This window comes from Sus scrofa, chromosome 3 (assembly GCF_000003025.6).
Source record: "Sus scrofa isolate TJ Tabasco breed Duroc chromosome 3, Sscrofa11.1, whole genome shotgun sequence".
Taxonomy (NCBI): Eukaryota; Metazoa; Chordata; class Mammalia; order Artiodactyla; family Suidae; genus Sus; species Sus scrofa.
The window spans coordinates 100,751,989-100,772,782 of record NC_010445.4 but is presented as its reverse complement, the minus strand read 5'-3'; the positions used below and the strand labels follow the sequence as shown (position 1 = coordinate 100,772,782).

General features: G+C 42.8%; 2 protein-coding genes across 5 annotated transcripts in view; both read left to right on the top strand.

Annotated features, from left to right (window-relative positions):
- Nucleotides 1-20,794, top strand: part of TMEM178A (transmembrane protein 178A) — a 273,146-nt gene that overhangs the window by 114,241 nt on the left and 138,111 nt on the right. Inside the window, exon 1 of one of the 4 annotated variants that reach the window (XM_021088347.1) lies at nucleotides 62-169. The exons of the other annotated variants lie outside the window; for them this stretch is intronic. The gene's annotated coding sequence lies outside the window, so the exon portion shown is untranslated. Of the gene's footprint in view, nucleotides 1-61; nucleotides 170-20,794 lie in introns of those variants that run through there. 4 annotated transcript variants of the gene reach the window in all.
- On the top strand, nucleotides 7,852-9,519 carry LOC102166345 (melanoma-associated antigen B16-like). Its single transcript, XM_013987916.2, has 2 exons — nucleotides 7,852-7,908; nucleotides 8,797-9,519. The coding sequence occupies exons 1-2, from the start codon at nucleotides 7,852-7,854 to the stop codon at nucleotides 9,517-9,519; spliced, it is 780 nt and encodes a 259-aa protein (XP_013843370.2).

Sequence of the window (20,794 nt, the reverse complement as noted above, 5' to 3'; positions counted from 1 at the left end):
AGCCATTCTGGCCTAAGAGGTAAGGGGCAAGCATGTTTTGTATGAGTAGGGTATAGGTGAAGCAGGGACTGGTTGAGCAGGGGATTACAAAGAATAAGAGAACAACTGTATTGAGTGGCCTGATCATACACCACCATTCTATTCTTCTCGATGAATTCAACTATTCCAGGTACCTCATATAAATGAAATTATAGTATTTGAGTGTATGTGACTGGCTTAGTTCACTTAGCATAATGCCTCAGGGTTCATCCATATTGTAATGTGTGAGAACTTCCTTTTTAAGGCTGAATGATGTTCCATTGTATGTGCAGACCACAGCTTATTTGTTTATTCATCTGTTGGTGGGCACTGGAGTTGTTTCTACTTCTTTGTCATTGTGCATAGTGCTACTATGAACATGTGTACAGATATCTCCTTGAGACCCTGTTTTTGGTTCTTTGGGGCATATCCAGAAGTAGAATTGCTAGATTATAGAGTACTTTCATTTTTAGTTTTTTCAGGTCCCACCATGCTGTTTTCCACAGAAATGGCAGGCACCATTTTACATTCCCATCAACAGTGTTCAACTTCTCTCTCTTCTTGCTAACATTATTTTATGGTTTGGTTTTTGATAGAAGCGATCCTAATGGGTGTGAGGTGCAGGATCTACATGTTAACCAGGTCCTCGGGTGATTGTATTTGGTTACAATTTGAGAAGCTGCTCTACCGCCCAGACTGGTTCTCCAGCTGGCATGTTGCCTCTTAAATGTTCATTCTCCCATATTCTGTAGCACTGACTCTGGTGTGGTGTCCTCAATGTTTATCTGATTTTCCAGTTTTCATAATGACTATATGTCTTGAGCCTCTCTAACCTCTGCTCTTCACACTATTGTTCGTTGGAGAAACTTTGGTGAAAAGTGCCCTCTGGTATAGAGGGTTTTTATCCAGGGGGATGCTGAGTACTGCTCCTGAAGTCCCATGTGGTCTAGTCTCTGCAAGGACACAGAATAAAAAGAAACAGCTTAAGCAGACCAAAGCAATGAAGAGGAACTCCAATCTTTACCTTACAGTTGCCAAGCTATATAAAAAGGAATGAAGACCGGGACACACCCATCAGTGTTTCTTGAAACTCCTTTCATCTTTCTTCTCCAATCTTACCCACTTCCACAGCTCTCTGGAGCCCTTCCTACGCCTCCTTCTCCATCTCTCTCCTCTCCCTCCCCTCCCGTTCTCTTGCCTCTTCTTATTGGTATATCTGTCTGGTCTCACTTCATAAGCAAAGCCCCTCCTTCAGTCTTTATATTTTCTTCCTCCAAGATTGCATTGGAACTGTCTGGGAAAGCTTCATACTTCTCCAATGGCCAGGAAGGGACCAGTGGGCCGAGAAAGACGGCATTTTCTATGTGGGTATATGTGTGTAAGGTGAGGGGTGGGTGGAGATGGAAAACTCTTCTATGTTAATGGCTGGCTTGCATGTTTGTCTTCTCTACTGGATTATGAGTTCGCTGAAGACTCCTTGTCTTACCCTGTGTGTATCTTCCATCATAGTCCAATTTCTGATCCATGGTGAATGTTCAGCTACATGTGACAGCTGACTTCCTGATGACCTAATCTAGGTATAGACGAGGAACAAAATTCTTTCTCTTTCTACCCTCTTAGGTTCTCCATCTGGGGCTCTGCAAATCAGACTGACAAAAGACAGATTGAGAGTGAAAACAAATAGAAGTTTATTAACATGGACCTTGTATGTTCACATGTGACCCCTCAAAGATGAGTTAACTCAAAGAGATGGTTAGAACTTGGGCTTATATTCTTCTTAACAAAAGAACAACGTGTTTTTAAAGAAAAGACAAGACAAAGGAAAGAGACTTTGTTTCTAGGGGGCCAAACTGGGGAAGGTAAATATATAAGGGGATTGGGAGAAGATAAGTGTTAGTTAGTCAAGTTTTTTATGCAGATTCCTCTGATGCCATCTTTAGGCTGATAAGGCTCTGGGGTTGTCTCTGATGGTTGACTTCTGCCTTTCCTGGAATAGAGGAGAGAGGAGAACTTTTACAAATTTATATTCTGCTTTTAGGCAAATAGGGGCGGGGCAGAATACTGTTTTGGCGTCTGCTGCTTCTCAGTTGTCTTTAGCTCAAAATAATCAATGTGTCAAAGTGCTATATTTCTGGGTGGCATATTCTGCTACTCTTCATGAATAACCTAGAGTCTATATGTTCATTATGCTACCAGATCTGAAAAGGGTCCCATGATAATCACTTTACAGCATCACCTAGAATTCACTCCCTTCTTCCCCAGTGTCACAGAAATAAAGCTTCTCAAGGGCCTCAGTGGCTTTAGCATCCTCTATCTGACATTCTCCACAAGACTTCTTGGTGGAGATGATATTTTGAAAATTGAGAAACCATCAGATCCCTTTGGAAGTGATATTTTACCGCTGCCTTCTCATCTATTAAATCAAGGCTTGTTTCTGACCCAGAGCTGGGTACAGATCTTTTTTCTTATTCATAGACAGTATATTCTCTAAATTGATTCACCACTCTACACCCCTGCTCCGAATGACAAATGGTAGCTTTTTCTCATCTTTCCTGCTTTTGAACATGGACATTAATCTGTGAACTAAACATTATGGAAAGTATACTCCAGGCACATGTGTGACCTTCTCCTGGGGTCCTCAGGAAGCTGGACTTAGGAAAGAACTTTAATATGCACCAACTAAGCTGTAAATATCCCACTGTTTGCTTAACTTGTAACATTAATCTTTCTGGGGCTCTGGATGTAAAATAATAAGGGAAGCACCACAATGTACTACAGAAAGTCAATGGGCCAATAAGATGGATGCTGTTATGTTTCAAAATTGTGCCAAGTTTTGTTGATAAGTAACTTTCTTCTGGGAATCTAAAAAATAGCGCCTGTCGTTCTAATCCCATGTGACTCCGACTTTGTTTTAGATTTACATAAAACAGGAAATTGGCCCAATGTTGCCTCATTCATCTTCATAACTCCTCTACTGATGGAATTTATAGTGAATGTAGTGTTATTATTCTTTGACTACTGAGGTCTAGAGAGACTAAGCTTTCAGTCAAACTAGCAAATTATGTATTGGTTCCAGAACCAATGAAAAGGAGTATGTGTGGCTGTGTCTGCATTAAAAAACCCCAAACTTTAAAGATTGCTATTATATGGTGGAAATGAGGACATTTTGTTAATCAAGAGCAGGTGAGTCTCACAGACTGAATCTATTCAGGGCTTGGTTAGAATTGACTCATCAATTCTATGGAACTGGTCAGTTCACCCTAACCACCACTTTGATGGATTAAAAGCCCCCCCAAAACTTAGGATGTTTGATTGATCTCCCACCTAAATTGACTGCATGTGAACCAGAAGCATGTGGACTGTTATAGTCAAGATGGTCTTTCGGATTGCTTCCGAGAAAAATAATCTGACTCTGAAGTCACATTCTTGGGCATTTATTAAATAGGAAAAGCCCAAATGTCTCCAAATCTTTTCCATATCCATTGACTACGGTGTGAATTTCAACATGGTCCATACGTCTGTTAGGAGCTTTGTTTAGCCATTAGTACAGGAGACTAATAATAACACTTATACAAGACAGAAGTCCTTTTTCTCACACGTAGTAGAAGCAAAGAGGATTGGTGTAGCTTAGAGGCAGGACATGAAGGTGTTGTGCCTGTGCATGAAAGCAAGTTGCTTCTGGTATTTTAGGCTTATTACAATAAAGAAAAAAAGCATTTGTAGACTTCATAACTGCATACTAGATGGCCAGAGTACTGTCAAGTTGCTCCAGCACAGACAACTCCAGGAAGAGCAGCAGCAACAGAAGTTACTGATTAAGCTTTTGATAAGCTACTATCATGCTCCACCATCCATCTAGTCACTGCACGTGTTAAGCAGGTGAGTTAAATGAGGATGTAATAGAAATCAGCATTCCTTTAGTTTTCTTTGATGATGACTCTTGTTTCCAGAATCCTCTCAAAAAGAAGCATTGCTGGAGCTCCCGTGGTGGCGCAGTGGTTAACGAATCCGACTAGGAACCATGAGGTTGCGGGTTCGATCCCTGCCCTTGCTCAGCGGGTTAAAGATCCGGCGTTGCCGTGAGCTGTGGTGTAGGTCGCAGACACGGCTCGGATCCCGCGTTGCTGTGGCTCTGGCGTAGGCCGGTGGCTACAGCTCCGATTAGACCCCTAGCCTGGGAACCTCCATATGCCGCGAGAGCGGCCCAAGAAATGGCAAAAAGACAAAAAAAAAAAAAAAAAAAAAAAAAAAAAGAAGAAGAAGCATTGCTTTTGGTTTACTCTTTTGTTAGAAGGGGATGGTCCCAGTTGTACTTACTTTGGGTCAGGAAGTCAATTTGAAGATTCTGCTATATACTTGATTTATTCATTCAGACTGTAGTTTGGGAACTGGAGCAAATAACCAGAGGTTGGATTAATAGAAACTTTGCTCCCACCATGAGATAGACTTGAACTCAAACTCCATTTATCACAGGATCCCCATATATAAGGCTCTGCTCTGAGTGTGAGTGTGGGGAAAAGAGTGACATGCTGGTTCCCTAGGGATTAGCATAAATCCAAAGCCATGTTGATAGTTTGTGAAAAGTCTAGGTAGTTCCCTTTATCTAGTACACAGTTTTCTTGGTAAATGTATGCAGGTGAAGGAGTAGAAGATCTTCCTAGGTTCTTACAATGTTCTTACCAGGTCCTTCCTCAAGGTTTTTCCTTTTCATTCAGTGAACTGAGAGTCTGGATGTTGAAAGACAGGCCATGATTCTCCAATGATGATTTAAGTCAGGAATGATGATTTAAGTCTAGGTTCATCAGGCTTAGAATTTTTTCAGTTTTACAGGTCAAGTATATCCTTCAGAGGCTGCCCATCTAGTTCAGTTTATAGAAACATAGTGATCAATTAGCCACCATCAAAAGATCCCTGTAAGTCAAGTCATTCTGCTATTACAATAATCACATCTATTCTCTTTCTAGCAATTAAATCCTGCTATTTAGTGTCTGCCCCTTTACATCCATCAGCCCTGCTGAAATCAGGGAACTAACTTATTTATTTATTTATTTACTTTGCCTTTTTGCCTTTTCTAGGGCCGCTTCCTACGGCATATGGAGGTTCCCAGGCTAGGGGTCCAATTGGAGCTGCAACTGCTGGCCTATGCCACAGCGTCAGCACTGCAGGATCCAAGCGGTGTCTGCGACCTACACCACAGCTCACGGCAACACCAGATCCTTAACCCACTTAGCAAGGCCAGGGATCAAACCCGAAACCTCATGGTTCCTAGTCGGATTCGTTAACCACTGCGCCACAACGGGAACTAACTTTAATAGCAATATCTCCACCTTCATCCCCAGAGTATAGTAGAAACTCAACAAAGCACTCTTGAAGGGGTTTGGTTTTCTCTTCATCAATGTTTCCTCAATGCCTTGGAAAAGGGAGTGTTCGCTAGGCTTAGCTCCGGCATTTGCTAGATGTTGTGTATGATAAGTCCATCCCACCATTCTTATCTCCCTAAGTCTCTGGAATCATAGTGTTTCAGCTTCCTTTAGTGATAGGCCACGGTGGAATCCACGTTTCAGTCAAACAACTGAGTTAACAATTGGCTCAAGCTAAGGAGAATGAATCCAGACTCTTGGGTTAGTGGACCCATGCTAATAATTTGGTGCATAAAATTATGTTTCTGGTAGAATACCCCATATATTCTCTAGGCTTTGCCAATATTTTAGCAAAATCTTCTAATTCTTTTGACCTGTGAATCTTTGCCTTCAATGTTCCACTTTCTAAATTGGCCCCTAAGGGCATGCTAGATCTGGAATCAGTTACAAGTCTGCAGGAAATGAAGAGTCACAGGCGTAAGGTGTGAGAACTGGAATTCCTGTATGAGATAACTATCTCAGATGAGGTCTCTATGAGGCCAGACAAGCATCTTCAGATAGGGGAGGACAAACTACTTCTTTTGGTAAGAGAGGTGCAACAGAATTTGAGGGTTCTCAGAATCATCTAGATCCTCTCAAATGCCTTCATTCCAATTCTTGTGGCCCTCTCTTTCCCGAATAATGACCTAATTTTCACCCAAGATATCTAGTGAGGACATAAATTCAACCTACATTGAAATTTAGTACCTTGCCAGATCTGACTCTCCATTTGCTTTGCATTTGGCCATGATGAACTTGTGACTATAAGACAGAAGAAATTCTTTTAGAGTAGTTCTAGAAGCTACCTATTCTCTAACAGTACCTTGATATGAGATTTAAATTCTTTAGCCTATCTCTATTTATTGATTTATTTATTTTTGGCTGCATCCATAGCATGCACAAGTTCCCAGGCCAGGAATTGAAGCTGAGCCGTAGCCATGACTTGAGCTGCAGCAGTCATGCTGGATCCTTAACCCACTAAGCCACCAGGGAATTCCAAGCCTTTATTTTTGAAAGCTCATGGATACTTATAGAGGCAGCCATCCCAACCCCCATTTCTTGTATTCCTCAGCCCCACATAGTGGTGTAAGTGGGAAAGCAATCAAATGGGAAACCAAAACTTTGGCTTCAGTAGACACTTTATTCCAAATGACAAAAGATAATCATTTATGTTGCTGTTTTACTACCTCACATACCATGGATAACTAGTGTTCCATCATTTAATGATACCCAAATACTTAATTCAAACCCAAATAGGTCACATAGTCAATCAAATGTTCTATGTCCTTGAATCTGTTGTTTGCGATCATGTGTAGTCCAATTTTTGTATTGGTCAGAGTTCTTTAGTTGTAGTCAATGCATTTTCTCTGGTTAATTAAACAGAAAGGAATTTATTTGGGGATAAAGTGCTTAAAGAATCATTATAGAGGTAGGAGAAACAGACTGCTGGTAAGCTTCCAGGAAGAACCCCAGAGTGCGTTTCCACATTCCAAAATGTCCTTCCGAAGGAGTTACGGCATCTGCTATGATCAGGAAGCCACCACACTGCTGGTTCCGATCCATGCTAGAAATATGCCTCATGCCCTGCCTCTTTGCTGTATAACGTAGTTTTGAATCAGTCTAATTATAGGTACATCTGATGGGTGGAATATCCGTTACCCTAGGCATCCTGCATAAGAACTGGGAAATACAACTTTTTAATTTGTTTATTTGTTGTTGAATAGGCAGAATCTACAGAGTGAGGAACTATCAAAATGTTAAGAAGGTGTTAAAATATTTTTGGATATCTGATAAGGAGGCTGGAGAATGGAAACGGGAAGAACAATAGCAATTTACTTCTTGAACTGGGTGGTAGGTCAACAAGGATTCATTATTTTCTAATACTTTATAATGAATACATATGTGTATTAGCCTGGGTTCTTCAGAGAAACTGACCAAGAGGATCCGTCTCTCTGTCTGTCTGTCTATCTATCTATCTTCTAGAGATTTACTGTAAGGAATTAGCTTATATGAATTTGGAAGCTGAGAGGTCCCAAGATCTATAGTCAGTAGTAACCTAGAATCCCAGAATAGTCCATGATAAAGTTCTAGTCTGAGTCTGATGGCTGAAGACCAATGTCCCAGCTCAAACACCATCAGGCAGTGAGTAAGAATTTTTTCTCACTTAGCCTTTTATTCTACTTAGGTTTTCACCCACATGGGGGAGGACAGTTAGCTTTACTGAGTCTCAAATGCTAATCTCATCCCAGAGCACCCTCATAGACACACTCAGAAATAATGTTTAAACCAAATATCTGGACATCCCATGACCCAGTCAAATGGACACGTAAAACTGACCATCACAATTTTTACCTACTTTTTATGCATATATCGAAGAATACTATTTTTGGTATGAGAATCAAAAAAAGGATTTGGGGGCAACTGCAAATGACTGATGTCCACTACAAAATGTAGTCCTGGGAGGGTGGTTGGCGACGGCCGGTACCGACAGGCGAGGGCTCCATCCCCCAAAAGTGGAGTCCTAGGACTGGTCAAGTGTCAAGGAAAGTGAGGCCTGCTCTGAGGACTGCCGGCTCAACTGAGTGGATGGAGGTATCCCAGACCCTTCCAGGAATTGTGGGAAGATGCCAAGTGAGGACTGAGGGAACCACCCAACCCAGGTGGGCAGGCAGAGGTGGCTGGAAACTCCATTACAAGATCTGGGATGAGCCGAGTTGTGTGTGTGTGGGGGAGATGAGCTGAGTTGGGGTAGGGGGTGGCTTCCCCTGGCTTTTGCCTTGGAAACCTAAGAATGGTGAGTATCTTGGTCTGAAAGAGGAGGCCTAATTTCAGCAGAGAGAGGAGTCCTAGGCCCTGCAGATGTCAAAGAGGTAAGGCCTGTTCTGAGGACTACTGCCCCAGGTGAGCAGAGGAGGGAATCCCAGACCCTGCCAGGAGTCAAGGAATCTGAGGAAGGTGAAGGCCTTGGTGTGAGGGTTGCAGCGTCCTGTCAGCCAAAGGAGGACTTCCAGCCTCTTTAAGTTGAGGGGGAGGCGTTCTCTGAGGACTGCTGCCTCAGGTGAGTGGAGGGAGGAGTCTCAGACCCTGCCAGGAGTCAAGGTTGTGGTCCTCTGTTACACACCTTCCTGCTCACATTCCCACCTGCTACCACTGACCAGAGTGAGAATGTCTCAGAGTTGGGAGATTCCACATTGCCGGCAGGAACAACACCATGCCCAGGGCCTGGGGGCTGCACATGCCTCCGAGAATCCAGGGGAGGCTTCTCCCTCCTCCTCCAATTCTCTAACGCCTGGCAACCTGGAGGAGGCTTTGGCTGCTGGGGCACCTAGTGCTTGCCAGGGTCCTTGGAGTGCCTGCTTAGCTTATGCTGTCACCACAGCCTTCTTATCAAGCAAATCAGGTGAGCACTCCAGCAGCCAAGAAAAGGAGGGTGGTTCAGTTTCTTCAGAGTCCTCTTCAGAACTTGTCCACAGACCCTCTTGATGAGAAGGTGAATTTGTTGGTGCGGTTCCTGCTGCAAAAGTATCAAAAGAGAGCCAATCACAAAGGCAGACAGATTAGTGATGTTATCAGAGAGCACAAGGATGACTTCCTTGAGATCCTCGGAGAGCCCTCTGCACACCTAGAGCTGGTCTTCGGGGTAGATGTGAAGGAAGTCGATCCCACTAGCCATGGCTATGCTCTCGTCAACAAACTAGGCCTCACCTATGATGCCAGGCTCAGTGGTAATGAGGGCAGGCCCGAGACTAGCCTCCTGATAATTATCCTGGGCATGATTTTCATGAAGGGCAATCATGCCACTGAGGAGGAGATCTCGGAAGTCCTGAATACAATGGACTTACATTCTGGGAGGAAGCGTTTCATCTTCAGGGATCCCAGAAAGTTCATTACCAAGGATTTAGTGAGGAAGGGGTACCAAGAGTACCACCAGGTGCGCAACAGTGATCTTCCACATGATGAGTTCCTATGGGGCCCAAGAGTCCTTGCTGAAGCCAGCAAAATGAAATTGCTTGAATTTTTGACCAAGATCCAGGAGTCTGACCCCACTTCCTTCCCATCTCAGTGTGAGGAGACTTTGAAAGATGAAGCTGAGAGAGCCTGAGCTAGAGTTGCCACCCGTATTAGCACAAGCGTCAAGGCCAGGGCATGTTCCAGTCCCAGGTCCAGCAGCTCCTCCCACCCATAGTGAGATGTGAAGCAGATTCTTCACTTTGCCATTAAAAGCAGCAGTCAACTTTCTACGTAGTGGAGGGCTGGAGTGCGGCTCTAGGGAACACAGTGTATCCTGTTTTGTGTCCCTCTTCTATATGTTAACATAGGTTTATCTTCTTTGGGGCTGTTTTCAAATGTTGTTCCTTTTAATGTAACATTTCATTAGTTTCAGAATCTAAGTTTATGAATGACATTGGTCATACCATTATTGCTGTATATGGAATTTAAGAATACAAGTTTTGTTCGTAAAACATTGTAAAATTGACCATCTTCTTTTGGGATCTGGAAAAGATAACATGGCACTTGAATAGGCATTTTCTTGGAAGTGTCAAAAAACTCAGCAGTAAGATAGTTGGGTTCAAGAAAAAAAAAAGATTGTCAATTCTTGGCTTCTCCTATCTTTTTAAATCTGCTGTTGTGTAAAATTAGATGACATATATATGCATTTGCTTATGTTATTGGAGAATGTAAGAGAAATAAATCTTAATAAATTAGACCCTCCAGAAAAATCCCAAAATGTAGTCCCTGTAATTAAGATTTTGACTGAGTTTATATATAAATGCCTAATTTAAAAAGGAGTCGTTTTTAAAGTTGGTGTTAGTCATTTGTACCTTGGTTTGAAGGTGAATGAGTGGGTTGTTGAATGGAGTTTGGTGGGAGAGAGAATTTAAATCTAGGTTTTTGAGGGGTAGAAAAGTGGGGAGTGCCATGAGAAGAATAAAAGAGGAGAGAATGGGAGTTTGAGGGCTCAAAGACAGATTTCTGCTACTTCACATTTTGGTTTGAACTGCTCTAACTCCTAGCGCCTGCTTAAGATCTTTTTTGTTTTTATTTTTTTTTTCACCTTAAGGGATATTGGAATTTTCAGGTGCCAATGGATTATTTCCAGTTTGTTATGTATCTATCAATACGCCCAGTTTTCATTTTTTAATACACATGGCAGAACTCTGAATTAAAACCTGCTCTTCCAACCTGTCTGGTTCTCTGGGTATTAGTTTACACAATTAGAAAGTGCAGGTGGGGTTACGTACTTCATGATCTGCTGCTACTTGTTTCAGTCTTGGGTTGGAGGAGCCAATGAGCAGAAATTGCACAAGGGAACTTTCTTCAAACCTAAAGTTTATGAATAATGCATAACTTGCTGTGACTCATCAAAAGCAATGGTAAACAAAACCCAAACAGTTGGCCACCTCCTCAGCAATCCACAGACCGTGGTCCCACCCCTTACAAAGTGTGAACGGCAATATTTGAAGGTAGCAATGGAAGTTGGTGGTGCTGATTTATCTTTAGCATCGTCCATATGCTTATTGGCACACAGTTAAGTCAGAAAAGTGACTGAGCACAAGCAAAGAGAGAAAAGGTATCCCAACTACTAAGGTATCTGGAATTGGAGGAAATGAAAGTTGTTCTCTACCCAACCCCACATAAGTGCTCCTGCCCTGGTCTTTTTCCAGTTATAAATGGGAAGCAACACCAGTTTTATAGTCAGACAATCCTGGCTTCAAATTCTGCCTCTGCTACTTATGAACTTTATGCCCTTGGGAGAGTTACTTTCCTTTTAGTTTAGTTTTTTTTTCAAATCATTTTTCAATTTTGGTCTTCATTCAGGGAGAAGAGATAGTAGCAATACTTATCTCTAAACACTCAGAGCTCTTAATTAATAGCAACAGCAGCTGACTCATGCTGATTAAGTAGAAAAGATATTGGGTAGCTCACAGAGTAGTTGGCAGGCATAGAGAGTCAGGCATGAGGCTAAGCTTTTGGGGTCAAGGCCTGAAACTATGCTGCAGAAGTGGTCCAATAAGGAAGCTACTGACCCTACTTCCCCCCAGAGCACAGAATGGCTGCCAGAAATGTACACTCTGCTGCAACTCTGCCAGCACTGATTCTTCTGGGCCAGGAACTGATCTTGCAACAACTGATACCCCAGAATACTGGATGCCTCTGCCACTGCCCTTGTCAGAAAATGGGTTCCAGGCATCCCCTCCTTCCTCTGGCTCATCTTTTCTGCTTAAATTGTTGCCTAGGAGCGTCTTAGTGGCAGATCCTAGGCTTTATGCCTGTATTCTAGCTGCCAAGGTCTCTGGGGAAGCAAATTTTCTGACTTGACTTTAGAGAGGCAAGACTTATAAGGCAGGGAACTCCCCAAACATAGCAAAATGCACAAAAGGTGAGAAGCAACCAGAAAATATGCTGTACTTTCTCTCAAAGAGCTGTGAAAACCAAGCGAGTATGCCATGTTTGGTGGGCTTCTGGGGTTCGTTATTTTTTGTTTCCTTTTCCTCTTCATTAGAAATATCCATTTGCTCATTGATTCACCCCTAGGCTGTTTTCTATGTAGGCAGAATTTGTAAATAAAGTGGAATGGAACCTTTGTCCCAAGGTGAGGCCCACTTGGAAAGGTCTCTGCTTCCTGGAGTCATTCCTTGGATGGACTTGACCTCTTGGCTCCTGACTTTGTCTGCTGTGACCCATGGACCTACTCACTCCTTCCTCTTATACTTGATCTTTTGATTCCCGCATCTTTTGCTTGCTCATGACCACAGCAACCCACTGACACTGTATATCCCACCTGCCATTTTATCCTAAGCTCTTGGTCTCTTGACTTTTAGTTTATAATGAATCCTAATACCAATTGGATTCCCTCTTAGCAGCTCTGACTTCTAAGTTTATGCAGCATTTTCATATTTTACATAATCATTGAAGGAGACTTTCTAAGAGATATTTGTATCTTAAATTCTTTTAGATTTATAAATCTCTTTCCTATCTCTAATGAAAGAAAAGTGAAGAAAATTTAAAGTGGAGGTAGAAAAAGGCAAAAGTTACAGAATGGTTTCTCTACCACTCACCCCAGGCTTTGACTTCTTTTCCCAAGTAATTCATTAGATCTTTGTATACATAAGGGAAAAGAAAACCAAAACAACTTGCTCCAAGAAATATACTAGCATTTCTTACGGATAAAACTTCCCTAGACTCTCTTAAGACAAATTATGCTTTCTGTTTCATGCAACTGCACTTGCTAAATTGTCAGACCTTCTTCTCAACAAAAATAAAAGGGCAGCATTCTCTACATTATCAGTCTGGTATCTAGCTGTTGGGACTTATAGAATGCCTTAAAGAGCTGGGGAGAATGCAGAATGATCCTCTTCTACCATCATGGCTTATGGAGCCAGGAATTATTTGACTATAATTATTTATTCAGATTGTTCTGATATCTCTCTACTTCATTTGACAGTCTGGGAAATGTTCTGCTCAGTTGACTGGAAATGTTCTCAGAAGTCCTTAGGGTTGTTTGTATCTTGGGTGGTGATCTAGAGAAGTATATGCAACCAGATGTGGAAGATAGTTCTTGTTCACAGTATAGGAATTGACCCTCTGGATAAAGGCAATTGAAGCAATGTTCTATTTTATATTTGACATCATGGATCTCCTATAGAGAGCAGAGAGTTCTCCTGGAGAATATTGCCAAGAGTTACCAGATTTTACTTGCTCAGTTGCGCACCTCAAAATAAGGCATTAGTAGAGAAAGACTGAGGATCTCAGATCAAAAACAGCTAGCACATCTTAAGAAAAAATATCTTTGGAGCTCCCACTGTGGTACAACAGGATCAGCGGTGTCTTAGGAGTGCCAGAATGCAGGTTCAATCCCAGGCCCCACACAAAGAGTTAAAGACCGGTGTTGCCGAAGCTTTGGCTTATGTTGTGACTGTGGCTAGGATCTGATCCCTGGCCCAGGAGCTCCAGATGCCTCAGAGCAGCCAAAAATGAAAACAAACAAGAAAGAAAAGGAGTTCCCATTGTGGCTCAGTGGTTAACAAATCCGACTAGGAACCATGAGGTTGAGGGTTCGAACCCTGGCCTTACTCAGTGGGTTAAGGATCTAGTGTTGCTGTGAGCTGTGGTGTAGGTTGCTGGGATCTGATGTTGCTGTGGCTGTGGCATAGGCCGGTGGCTTCAGCTCCGATTAGACCCCTAGCCTGGGAACCTCCATATGCTGCAGATGCGGCCCTAGAAAAAGACAAAAAAGAAAGAAAGAAAAAAATGTCTTTGAGTGCAGCTCCATCTATTTGCTGTGGTGGGAAAACTGGACCTAGAGCCAGACCACTTTGAATCCCAGCTCTGCTATTTTCAGAAGAGCACTTTGGGTAAGACATTGGTTCCACTATTATATAACTTTCCTGATTTAACAAAAGTGAAGGACTTAGGAGTTTCCGTCATGGCTCAGTGGTTAACTAATCTGACTAGGAACCATGAGGTTTCTCAGTGGGTTAAGGATCTGGTGTTGCCTTGAGCTGTGGTGTAGGTTGCAAACTCGGTTCGGATCCTTTGTTGCTGTGGCTGTAGCATAGGCTGGCAGCTGTAGCTCCAATTAGACCCATAGCCTGGGAACCTCCATATGCCCTGGGTGCAGCCCTAGAAAAGATAAAAGGACAAAAAAAAAAAAAAAAAAAAAAAAAAAAAAAGAGGGACTTAAGGTGCAAATACACCAGAATCCCTCACTAGCGTTTAAATTAACTAAGATTCATTAGCTTGGTGGCTGTAAAGGCCCTGAAAATAATAGGACAGAGAGAGGTAACTCCAAAGAATTGGAACGTGGTTTTGGAAAGGGCTAGAGCTAATACCATGGAAGTGGCAATTCTAGCTGGGGTGCCCAGGTTGTAGTGTCCTATTGACCTTCAGGCAGCAGGAGGAGGTACAGACATGGCCAAAATCATGCTCAGAGAGAAAGAGAGGGGATCTTTCAGACAGACTCCATCTCTATTAAATTTTATCTACACTTTACCCTGCTTAGTACAGTTAGTTAAGCATCAGGAAAAGCAGTAGTGGCAGATCAGAAAAAGCCTACTATTGATGAGAGTGGGAAACGAACAACAGGTATAGTCCTAGTGAGTTGATTTTAGGCTGAAAGCATCCATACCCACAGCCCTGCTGGGGAAGGAAATCCCAGACTGGCTGCCAATTTTCATCATGGGACATATGGACTTTATTCTTTCTGGTTCAGTGATCTTGGTCCAGCTGCAAGAATAACTTGTTCGTGAATTGGCAACAGAAACAAGTAAAGTTATTGGATGGAGACCAGGTGGATGGTCTGGCCATTTATTTATTTATTTATTTATTTTGTTTTTCTTTTTAGGGCTGTATCCAAGGCATATGGAGGTTCCCAGGCTAGGGGTTGAATCGGAGCTGTAGCTGATGGCCTACACCACAGCCACCACAGCATGGGATCCGAGCCGTGTCTGCGACCTACACCACAGCTCATGGCAATGCCGGATCCTTAACCCACTGAGCGAGGCCAGGGATTGAACCTGCATCCTCATGGTTCCTAGTCAGATTCGTTAACCACTGAGCTACAACAGGAACTCCAAGTCCTGCCCTTTATACATGTCTGGTGTTTGGAGGGTTGGTCTGGTTAATTCTGGCAAATCTCTGCTGGGCTCCTAAATCTAGCTTCTAGGAGGTCGAGGCATCTGTCCCATTCATCTTTTCCTGGGTCTGTTATAGATCTAAGTTCTAAGAACAGTCTGAGACTAGTCGGAGCCTCAATGCTGTGTTGAGAGTATAGGCAAAATATTTCCATTATTCCATTGTCATAGAATAGAATGGGAAAACAGGAAGAAGCTCTTTAAATCGAGGACAAGGCTCAGGTCCAGAGGAGGGCTGTGATTTGCCTAGGATCATCTGAAAGAGTGTTCGGTAGAAGTGGAAACTTTCCAAAAAGAAATTAAAAATTATCAGTGGGCATGATTATTACCTCTCACCATCAGGTAGAGTTTGGGTAGTAAACTATTATAAATAAAAAGGGAATAAATAACTTCTATGTGTTTCAGGGTTTAACCCACAGACTGAACAAAAACCATATTGCTAATATACAATTTATATAAATTGCGGCGGGAAGACACTTATTTTACCAGTTTAATGCCGCACTAGATTTCAGGGAAACACCATTTTGTTTTGGAAGGACAGTGATGGGTGTTTATGCACAGCAAAATCTTGGGCCCTGAAATATTGCTTTGTACTTCCTGACCGTCTCTCTACACTGCCTGTGACTCATAGTATAAGAATCCTTTAATTATTCTGAAAGCAGTTGGCTGGCTGTATTTTTCCTTCTCTCCTTCCATTTCTATCTCTCAGACAGTGTTAGTTCTCCAGGTTTGAAGCTTTTTCTCCTAGTTTTAGCTGTGCCGTGCAGCCCTTGGAGGTGCAGACACGGGGTGTCCCTGCTCTGGAACAGAGCAGATGTCCCTGTCCACATTTAGAGAGAGCCCCAGCCTCATTCCCAGACCTCAGCTAAGAAGGGGGCTTCAAGAAAAAATGAGCCAGGGCCTGTCAGCCCCTGGCTGTGGCTGTGTTTTATTGGCTAATCTTCTGTCTTTTTCCTTTAGACAGAGTCCATCATGGTTCATCTTTACTTTTCAGTTTTTCTTTTCTCACAAGGGATCCATTTTTGAGAGACCAAGAAGATACAGTTTTCTGGACAACCAGACTTCTCATTGTTGACCCAAGGGGCCAGACTCCCCTCCCCTTTCTCTTTTTCATGCATGTCTCCCTGTCCCAGCATAAGCCAGCACCTTCATACAGAAAACTAAAGTGGTACTTAGGAGACATACATTCCCCTGTTCCATAAATAGTTATCAAGGGTCTGCCTTAAGTGAGGTGACCAACTGCCCGGTTTACCTGCCACTGTCCTGGTTTTAGAACTCAAAGTGCTATGTCCCTGGAACCCCCTCAGTTTTGAGAAAACTCAGCTGGACATCCTAACCCTAAGCTCAACACTGTCTACTGCACTCCTATATATAGGAGCTGAGTGTATAACTGACCTGAGCCTCTCAGGTACTCAGTGACCTTCTGTGGTTTTCAGTTCTTCTCTTACAGTGCAAAGCATAACACTGTGGAAAGGGCACTTAACTAGAATCAGTAACTCTGGGCTCTGGGTCCTGTTTGATCACTAAAGAGGCAGGAATTCAAGGGTAGATCACTGAACTTCAGTTTCCTTTTCTGAAGGAAAAGTTGGATTTAGTGTTCTTTGACTTTTTTTTTTTTTTTTTGCTTTTGCTTTTTAGGGCCGCACCCATGGCATATGGAAGTTCCCAGGCTAGAGGTCAAATTGGAGCTACACTGCCAGCCCATGCCATAGCCACAGGCGGGATCCGAGCCATGTCTGCAACCTACACCCCAGCTCTCAGCAACTCGGGATCCTCAACCCACTGAATGAGGCCAGGGATCAAACCAAATCCTCATGGATTCATTCCCCGCTGTGCCACGATGGGAACTCCCTCTACAGTTCTATTTCTAAAGCAACTTGATAAACCAATTCACACTAATTAGTATTACTAGATAACAAGTAGTAGGTAATTAGGTCTTGTTGACACTTGTTGCTGATGTCGCTAATATTTACGAGGTCCTTATTTGGTGCCAGACACACCCATTATGTTACTTCAACCTCACAAACTTTTGGAGCGACTCAAGGCCTAGAGAGGGTAAGTGGTTTGCCCCCAAAGCACACAGAAAGTTGTGGATTAAAGATCAGAACCTGGGAGGTCTGACTTTCCAGTCCAGACTTGAACTGTTGCTCTCACTGGATGGAGATAAGTCAGCAGTTAAAATGAACAGGCTGATTATTTCCCCTCAAAGGACTGGAAAAAGGAAGCTGGCTATTTGGAATGAGATCTTTGTACTCTGGGCTGTTAAAGACTGGGGTCCTGAAAAACAGAGCATGGTATTTAAGGAAATTAGGGTTTTCAGTTCATAGCAAGGCCCCTCCCTGCTCTTTAAGATTAGCCGAAGGGTGGCAGAACCCATTGAGAATTAGAGCATCCTTCCTCCCCCACTGCTTTTTTCCTGGTTTTGGAAGCTTTGGGATATTTCCACTCCCTGCAGGATCCATGAAGCACTTTAGGTGCTGTTAGCAAGGCTCAGAGGGTCACTGCCAACTACTCCCTTTGCCTCTTACTGTTGATCTGAAAAAACGATTTCATTTAGGTCTAGTTTGCCTAAGAGTGTGCATGTGCATATGTGTGTGTGTGTGTGTGTGTGTGTGTGTGTGTGTGTGTGTGTGTGTGTGTGTATGTGCGCGCACGCACGCAGGGGGGTGTGTATGGGGAGAGAGGAGTGTAGGAAGATTCTTACTAGGCTCGTTTCTCTTTCTTTAGAAAGGATGATTGGAATAGAAACAAAATAAGACTGGGTCACATTCACAGCAGCTGGCAGAGTTTCACTTAATTAAACTACTGTGATTGCTTTATTCATACATTTCCCTTGCCATTCCCTTCCTTTCCAGCTCCTTATAAATGCAATACTGTTTCATGGGGAAGGGGGAAGAAATTAAATGCTGTTAGTCTTTAAGACCAACACTAATTAACAACATTTATTTTACTGTGATTGCCTACGTGAAAGTATGCAAAGTAAATTTATGTTCTGAGAATTCGACTGCTTTGGACTGACGTGTTAAAGGGAATTAACAGTTCCTGGGAACTCATCCTCATTTGCTCTAAATTCCTCAGAGTACAGTGAAACACCAGTGCCAGGGTGGGAAATTGAAGCCAAAGCCAAAAATGATGGTCAGTTGAGCTGTTGGCCGCCAGCATGATCGTTCTAAAACCCAGGTCTGATCCACTTTCTCTCCTGCTGCAAAACCCAAGACAGGTCTCCCACCTGCTGGATCAAGGGGAAGTGCCTTAGCCTGGCATAGAAAATATTTCACAACCTGGCTCTATTTCTCTCCAGCCCATCTCTCCCCAACCCCCTCACCACTACCTGCCCAAGGCTCCAATCATAGGACCCCTACCCATCTGCCCCATCACCATCCTTTTCCCATTTCCATGACTTTTTCACAAATGATTACCATTTATTTATTTATTTTTTTAGGGCTGCACCTGTGGCATACTGAAGTTCCCAGGATAGGGGTCAAACTGGAGCTGTAGCTACCAGCCTACACCACAGCCTCAGCAACATGGGATCCAAGACTGTGACCTAAACCATAGCTCACAGCAATGCCACATTCCCCACTGAGTGGGGCCAGGTATTGAACTCGCGTCCTCATGGATACTAGTTGGGTCCGTTGCCGCTGACCCACAACAGGAACTCCTCTTTCTCTCTCTTAATACAATCCCTGAACTCCCCCTTTCCTTTTACTGCCATTCACACCCACCACGCCCCTGTCACTTGGTAGATTCCTCTCTTTCTTTCAGTTGAAGTTTGGAGCTTGCATTTTCTGTAAAGTCTGTCTGGACTCCCCCTACTGGAATCAGTCTCTCTTTTGTACTTTCATGTTATTTTGGATATTTTTATCAGGGCATTTATCACAGTGTGTTGTAATTGTGTGTGTGTGTGTGTGTGTGTGTGTGTGTGTGTGTGTGTGTGTGTGTGTGTCTCCTTCATTAGACCATGTCTTACTTGTCCTTATTATTCTCTTCTAATTTCAGAATCTGGCACAAGCCAGGGAGTACTTAGTATAAGGGCAGTACTTAATGCTCTTTGACTGAGTACATTATGGCTGCTGTGATCTGTCAATTATTATTTACTGTATGTTTACTATGTGCAAAGCATCATGAGGGGCTGTATTGAGAGCGCGAGAGAGAGGAGTTCCTGTTGTGACTCAGTGGCAACAAACCCAACTACTATCTGTGAGGATGCGGGTTAGATCCCTGACCTTGCTCAGTGAGTTAAGGATCTGGCATTGCCATGAGCTGTGATGTAGGTTGCAGATGTAGCTCGGATCCTGTGTTGCCGTGGCTGTGTCATAGGCTGGCAGCTGTAGCTCCAGTTCGACCCCTAGGCTGGGAACTTCCATATGCTGTGGGTGCAGCCCTAAAAAGAAAAAAAAAAGAGAGAGAGGGAAAAATCAGAATGACATAGGTGAAAGTCCTTCAAGAAACATAAAATTCTGCGTGAGATGAAGAATTAAAAAGCAAAATAGAAAAAAAACATTGTGCAGTGATACAAGTACATTGCTATGAGAACTTAGGGAAGGGAGATTTGGACTGGGGTTAGGGTGGGAAGAAGGTATCACAGAGTAGGTGCATATGAAAGGATTTTGACAGATATAGAAATAATGGAAGAATGGGGGCATCCAGGCTGGGGAAACAGTATGAACAAAGGCATAGAGATAAGGACATAGTCATTTCCCTGGAACAAAAGGGTCTGAGAGTTCTAGTCTCACCATAACTAGGGAGACTGAACACTTACAAAAAAATCTGAAATAAATCCCATTAATATCAATAAATGCATTTTCCCTAGTTGCTTATATTTGCATCCTCTAAGCAGGAGTGGTGATTAATCATCTCCAAATTGCTCAAGGATATGAAGCAGGGTGTTCATAAGTCTTTAGCAGCAGGAAATGCTTGTTGCAAATACACTATTTACAATTTACTTTGTAAGCATCATTTCTGTTGGGACTGTGCAGGAGATAATGATAATAGTAGGTGTTAGCCCAGTCTTAGAAACACAAAGAAAATGTTCACAAGTGGCAACCATTCCCCATTGCAAAGTTTAAATGGGCTTGGCTACAGCTCTCAATCTTTCAAAATATAGCCAGATAACACAAAGTTGGTTAATACTTTACAGGACAGTTGTGTTTTGAAAATAAAAAGAATACAAGCCAAAAATGTATTTGTCCCCTAGCAATCCTTCATGAAAAAAAACCCCAAAACTTTAAAATCAGTTACAAATGCTATATACAAACCAACCAGAAAGTGTACATGGTGAGTAAGGCTTTTTGGAGTTCCCTTTGTGGCTCAGTGGGTTAAGAACCCTGGCATTGCAGGGTGCAGTTTTGATCCCTGGCCCCACTCATGAGTTAAGATCTGGTGCTGCCACAAGCTGCGGCATAGGTTCCAGATGCAGCTCTGATCTGGTGTTGCTGTGACTGTAGCATAGGCTGGCAGCTGCAGCTCTGATTCTACCCCTAGCCTGGGAAATTCCATATACCACGTGTTTGGCTGTAAAAAGAAAAAAAAAAAAGACTGGAAATCTTTTAATTTGCCAAGTTTATATAATATGTGGCAGCAATGAACAATTTACAGATAGAAATTTATTCAGGGATCCACCATTATCAATGATATTTATGAAGTTCCTTGTTGTTACAATATGAGGCTGATTAAAGCAGTATTATGTAGACATACTTCCTGCTTTCTAGGCGTTAACCATGTTAGACTGTTGGGTTCATG

Excerpts from the sequence above, each read along its gene's own strand:
- LOC102166345 (XM_013987916.2), top strand. The coding sequence starts at position 7,852 with ATGTCCACTACAAAATGTAGTCCTGGGAGGGTGGTTGGCGACGGCCGG. Across the intron at positions 7,909-8,796 it reads GCGACGGCCGGTACCGACAG|CCTTCTTATCAAGCAAATCA; the intron begins GCGAGGGCTCCA and ends CTGTCACCACAG.